The 6,590-nt window shown below is 46.8% G+C and overlaps 1 protein-coding gene across 1 annotated transcript in view; it reads right to left on the reverse strand.

The window, feature by feature from the left end:
* Window positions 1-2,265: 2,265 nt before the first annotated feature.
* Fbxl14 (F-box and leucine rich repeat protein 14) overlaps window positions 2,266-6,590 on the reverse strand; it is a 27,100-nt gene continuing 22,775 nt past the window's right edge. Inside the window, exon 2 of the mRNA XM_037204202.1 lies at window positions 2,266-3,184. Coding sequence (XP_037060097.1) covers window positions 2,738-3,184 — 447 coding nt within the window. The 3' untranslated portion in view covers window positions 2,266-2,737. The remainder of the gene's footprint in view (window positions 3,185-6,590) is intronic.

Below are 6,590 nucleotides of genomic sequence, written 5' to 3' on the forward strand. Positions count from 1 at the left end.
TTAGCAGAGCTGCATAGCAGCTCTGTAAGTGACAGTAGCTGAAGACAGGGTTCAGGGAAAGAAAAGAGGGTAATTATTCCTCCCATCTTTTCAGCATGGCTTTAGGTGAGTCAGCCTTCCCGAGGAGTGGTCTCCTGCCCAGGTGGTTCACAGCTGTGTTAATTGCTTCTTTGTGGCTGTAATAAAATACCAACCAAAAGCAACTTGGGAAGGAAAAGGTTTATTTGGCTTACACTTACGTGTTACAGTCCGTCACTGAGGGCAGCCAGGGTGGGGACACAGTCATGAGCAGACATGGGACCATGGAGGAAATTTTACTGGCTTTCTTCCTATGCCTTGTCAGCTTGCTTTCCTATGCAACCCAAGACCATCTGCCCAGGTATGGCTCTGCCTATGGTGGGCTGGGTCCTCAGGTATCAATCAAATTAATAAAATGTCTGACACACATGCCTGTGGGCCAGTCTAGTGGAAGAAATTCCTCAGTTGAGGTTCCCTCTCCTCAGGTGTCTTTAGTTTGTATCAAGTTGACAAAAACTAACCAGAATAACTGACTCATGTCAACTTGACACATAAATGTACCACTATAAACCATTAACTTTCCTTTCTTGTTTATCCCCAAGTACAGCTTTGAAAAGTCCCACAGTCTTTAAAAAATGCTGTCTCTTTAAAAGTCCAAAGTCTCTGGGCTGGGGAGATAACTCAGCAGTTAAGACCAGTTGTTGTTCCTGCACAGGACTGGTTGAGTTCCCAACACCCATATGGTGTCTCACAACCATTCCTAGCTTGGGTTCCAGGGGATCTGACATCCTCTTCTGATGGAGGAAAGTCTTTCTGTATACTGTGAATATGTGTTGCTCTGATTGATTGATAAATAAAGCTGTTTGGCCTATGGCAATGCAGCTTAGAGGCAGGTGGGAAATGCAAAGAGAGAGACATGAAGAAGGCGGGGAGAGATGCTAGCTAGTTGCACAAGGAGCAGCATGTAATGGCACACAGATAAAGCCACGGAACATGTGGCAACATATAGATTAACAGAAATGGCTGAGTTTAAATATAAGAGCTAGTCAGTCATTAGCCTGAGCTAATGGCCAAACAGTTTTAATTAATGTAAGCTTCTGTGTGTTTACTTGGGGGACGCAAGTGGGAGAGATTTTTTTCCAACCGCCGGCTGGCTGGGACACAGGAAATCTTCCAGCTACACTCTTCTTTCCTCTATGTGCACCAGGCATCATGTACATAACAATAAAATAAGTAAGTCTAAAAGAAAAGTATAGGTCAGAACATTAGAGAAAGAAAAAAAACAAGGTAAAATAAAACCTTTTTTATTGTAATTGATCTAACAGGATGGTAGTTTATTAAAAATAATAATAGCAACAGCATATTTTGTATTATATGTGTATACATGTGGATAAGCTAAAGGAGTGGCAGCAATTGTACAAAGACTAGGAAGGAGGAATTGGGATTATGTAATCAGAAAGTACATGTACGTACCTGTCAGTCAACATAGAATTTAAAAGTGAACTGAGATTTAAAAAAAAATTGGGGCTTAGATTATAAGTAAATAAACTTTATGGAGACCACTTCAAAACTAGGAAAGGGACAGGCAATAGCAAGGAAAATGTATTCTATACACTTAAACTACATCAGTAATCACTTTGAATGCTGGTAGTCTAAAGGCACCAATCAAGAAACAGATTGTCATGGGTTGGGTGGCTCAGAGGCAGGAGGATCTCTGAGTTCAAGGCCAGCCTGATCTACAGAGTGAGTTCCAAGACAGCCAGGATTGTATAGAGAAACTCTGTCTGGGGGTGGGGTGGGGGTTCCTTTCCTCAGACTCCAGAATTGCTTATGCAAAGAAGGGTTCTTAAAGCAAGAACTGACAGTTGATTGCGATTCACTCTAAGAGTCTTGCTGCTAGTGTGTGTGTGTGTGTGTGTGTGTGTGTGTGTGTGCAGTTGAAGTTAAGGCTCTTTTCCTTTCTGATTAACCCCTCCCAGGTTTGACCAATGTCTTAGTTACTTCTCCATTACTATGATAAGACACCATGACCAAGGCAACTTATAAAAGAAAGTATATAATTTGGGCTTATGGTTTCAGAGGGGTAGAGTCCATGATGGTGGAGCAAAGGAATGGTGGCAGGAACAGCTGAGAACCCCCACCCCGATCTGCAAGTAGGAGGCAGAAAAAGAGAAAGCAAGTACTGGGAGTCATAGAGTCTTTTGAAACTTCAACCAGCCCCGGTGACACATCTCCAACAAAGCCACACCTCCCAATTCTTCCCAAACAGTTCCATCAGCTAGGGGTTGGGTATTCAAATATATGAGCCTATGGGGGCCCATCCTCATTCAAACTACTGCAGCTAGTACAGCACCCTGCCCAGAGAATACTAGTCTTAGTTTGGGGTCATGGTGGTTTGAATGAGAAATGTCCCCCATAAGTGCATATATTTGAAACCTTGGTCCCCAGTGGGTGGTGCTATTTGGGGAGTCTTTGGGGGTGTGGCCTTGCTGGAGGAAGAGCATTACTGGAGGTGGGATTGAGATCTTATAGCTTCATACTACTTCCAGTGTGTTCTCTCTGCTTCATGTTTGAAGTTGAGGGTGTGAGCTCTCAACTTCCTGCTCCTGCCTCTGTGCCTGCTGCTTACTGCCTTGCCCACTGTGATAGACTCTTACCCTCTGGAACATAAGCCAAAATAAACTTTCTTCTATAAGTTGCTTCTGGACTTGGTGCTTTCTCACAGCAACAGAAAAGTAATACAGGTTTTTTCATAGACCTGCTGAACGGCACAGCAGGTAGGTGACTTCTGACACCAAGGCACGGGGAGGTGTGGGAATGGGGGAATGACAGGAGGGAAGGCGGCCAGGGAAGGTGGGAGAGCCAGTAGCAGGTGATGGCTGTGGGCTGGGGGAGCTCCAGCCTTCTGTCCAGGGTAGGACACCTCCAAGAGAACCTGGAGTTGGTTGGGTGATGTTCCCGGGAGCGTTTGTTCCTGGTGCTCCGTTCCTCTCAGGTGGCTGTGGGAGTGTGGTTCCCCAACTCTTAGGCAGGACAAGGGGGTAGGCACAGCTGTATCTTCTGCAGCTGCTACAGCTGCAAGCTGAGTTGAGGTACGCCGTGTTCTTGGTGAGTGACTGCCATCTCCCCCGGATGCAGCAGCAGTCATAAGTAGTTTGTTGTTTGGCTACAAAGGGAAAGAGGAATGGGGTTAAAGAGGGAGCGCGCCCATATCAGTTCTAGGGTACGGTGAATATTCTGTAATCCTTTGTGCCAGGAACATGGATCTTAGTGTCTGGGTGGTTCTGGCAGTGATGGTAAGGGCAAAGTACAGGCTGCCCCATGCTACCTCAGAACTCCGCTCCTTCCACCTTGCCCACTTTGTTCCTGGTTGAGAATAGTGGTCAGTTAAATGTGCCACAACCTTCCTAATCATTAGCCGGTCCTGTGACTGTTAAACTGGAAAGCCTGTTAGCCACTCCTGTAGGAAAGCATCCTGCGTATAGCTTAGAGAGACCTGAACGGATCCTTTTATACATGGCGATAGTTGTTTCCAACTTGGATTGCATAGTTTATTTTTCTCAACCCTAGGGGTAGAATACAGTCTGCATTGTGTCCATCCCAAATCGGTTTCTAGTAGGCTGTGATTATGGGGACTGTTCTCAAAGTACTGAATGCATAAGGCTCCCAGATGCTTGCACAAATCCACCCGCCAGGTGAAAGGAACGGCGTGCCGGCTCCGGTGCCTTGTCATTCAGTTTGACCTCCAAGTATAATCTGTGTCCTCGAAACTGACAGTTGGGGTAGGAGCGTTAGGTGAGGGTGAAATGCCTGGTAGCTCACGCCTACATTAAACAGAGACCATGAGGACTGGTGCCAGCATTTCACCACGCGGGGTTCTTTCTGCGGTCTGAGCCGTGAATGCCATGCTAAGTGGGTCATTGTGAAGCGCAGCAAGTTAATTTTTCTCCAGTAAAAGTAAAAACAAACCAGTAGAGTCTTCTGCTAACTTTGGCAGGTTCGACCCAGCTAAGTGGTTTTGTTTCTTTGTATGAAGGTTTTACAAAAATGTTTTACCAGAAAATGGAAGAGCAACCAATTTTACCATTGAACCAAAGGGGGAGGGGGCGCATCTGTAGCTCAGAGGCTGTTGCAGAAGGCTTAGACGACTTCGGTCGCCAAGTGGCTGCAGCGGTGCAAGCCTTTAATCCCAGCACTCGGGAGGCAGAGGCAGGTGGATCTCTGTGAGTTCAAGGCCAGCCTGGTCTACAGAGTGAGTTCCAGGGCAGGCTCCAAAGCTATACACACAAAAAAACAACCCTGTCTCGAAAAACCAAAGAGAGAGAGAGAGAGAGAGAGAGAGAGAGAGAGAGAGAGAGAGAGAGAGAGAGAGAGAGAGAGAAGACTTAGGTCTGTTGGAAGCATCCATATCAGGTAGCTCACAGCTGCCTGTAAATCCAACTCCAAGGGATCCAGTGCCTCTGGCCTCTGTGGATATCTGTACTCACGTGCACATACCTGTATACAAATACACTTCATTATTTTTTCTTAATCCTCCCTCTTTTTAAGTTAAGATTGGGAATTGTTAAAAACTCCAAGTAGCAGCTAGGCACGTAGCTGTGGAGTAGGGCTGGGACTGGCTTGGTTTGCTTTTCCAGGTCTAGTGCTCACATTTTGGGTTGTCCCCCTTATAAGGCAGAGATCTGTTTGGATCCCCACAGCAGGTGTGGCTCTTGGCTATGTTGTTGGTAGGTGAGGCGTGTGTCATCAGACCTGTGTTGACTGCCTGAAGCTCTGGATCCCGCCCCTAACACAATAGACAGGCAGGCAGCTGGCAATATCCCAGTCATATGTATTTTTTCTTTATAATTATTTCCTATGGCTAGGCATAGTGACATATACCTGTTACCCCAGGGCTCAGCACTCAGAGACAAGTTTGAGGCCAGCTTGGTATACATAGTGAGTTCCAGACCAGCCAGGGATACATGGAGAGACCCTGCATCACACACACACACACACACACACACACACACACACACACAGAGAGAGAGAGAGAGAGAGAGAGAGAGAGAGAGAGAGAGAGAGAGAGAGAGAGAGAGACTACCTTGGTGGGCTGGGAGATATCTCAGACAATAAAGTGTTTGCCACACAGCATGAAGTTCTGAGTGTGAGTTCCCAGAACCCACATAAAAGCAGGACAGGGTCTTACCCCCAGTGCTGTTGGGGAGGGCCACAGGTAGAAAAGACCTGTGGGTCCCTAGGCAGCCATTCTAGCCAACCAGTGAGTTCCAGTTTCAGTGAAAGACCCCACTTAAAAACCAACGTGGAGAGCAGCGAAGACACCTCCATTGCCCTCTGGCCTCCACATGCACGATTACTTTGGGACGCGCACCCAGGAGTAACCATGGTAACTTTTAAGTCAATGCTGAGATTTTAATAGACTTGTTTTGGCTGGTAAAGTTAGTGCTCTAAGATTGTCCCTGCCTCGCTTCAGTCATTGCTAAGGGCTCTGTCTTCCCTGTGGAAGAATCAGTGGAGCCTGGTGGACTGAGTGTCCCAGATCTTCCCCTGCTTCTCTGAGTCCTTCAGGAAGTCACCTCTGTGGGACTTAGCGTAGTCCTGTGGACTGGCTTCAATCACTTCATAAGGTAGAGCCTTCCAACCCAAACATCTCCAGATTGCACCACCCTCAACCTTCACATCAGGGATCACATTTCAGTGTGAGTTTGTAGGAGACAAATTGTATTCGGCCCACAGCATCCCTTGTAAAGTCACCCGCTCTAATCAAAATACAGACATTTCTCTGCCCTAAAGCTTCCTTCCGTGCCTTTATAATCTGATTCAGATATGTGTCAACACAAATACTGTGCCTCTCCAAACATAGGGACATTTGTTTATGGCTTTGTGTTTGTGTGTGGTATATGTACATGTGTGTGCACAGAGTTGTGGAGGCCAGAGTTAGACACTGGGTGTCCTGCCTTGATTGTGCCTCAACTTTGGTTTTTCGGTCTTGAAATGAACTTGATGCTTAGGATCACCCCTGCCTTCTCCTATGCTGAGCCCAGCTTTTTTTTTCTTTTTGTGGATTCTGGGGGTCCAAACTCAGGCTCTTACGCTAATATGGCAGGTATTTTACTGAACAAGTCATCTCCCTAGACCCGCAAGAATGTTTTGACCAGCTGGGTGGTGGTGGCACACGCGTTTAATCCCAGCACTTAGGGAGGCAAAGGCAGGTGGATCTCTGTGAGTTTGAGGCCATCCTGGTCTACTCAGCAAGTTACTGGCCAGCCAGGGCTATATAGTGTGACATTGTCTGACCAAGATAAAGAAAACATGAAGAGTGGAGGGATGGCTCAGTGGTTAAGACCACTTGCTGTGCAATAGTGAGGACCTGAGTTCAGATCCCAACACCTACATGAAAATCTAGATGGTCACACATACATATGTCACCCCAGTGACACAGGACAGGTCACACATGTGCCTGTCACCCCAGTGCTGGCAACTGGAGGGTTGCGGGGGTTTGCAGGCCACAGCCTAGTGCTCCATATTTAGTCAGTGACCTTGTCTCAAGAGAATGAGGTGGGGAGTGATAG

This window comes from Peromyscus leucopus, chromosome 3 (assembly GCF_004664715.2).
Source record: "Peromyscus leucopus breed LL Stock chromosome 3, UCI_PerLeu_2.1, whole genome shotgun sequence".
NCBI lineage: Eukaryota > Metazoa > Chordata > Mammalia > Rodentia > Cricetidae > Peromyscus > Peromyscus leucopus.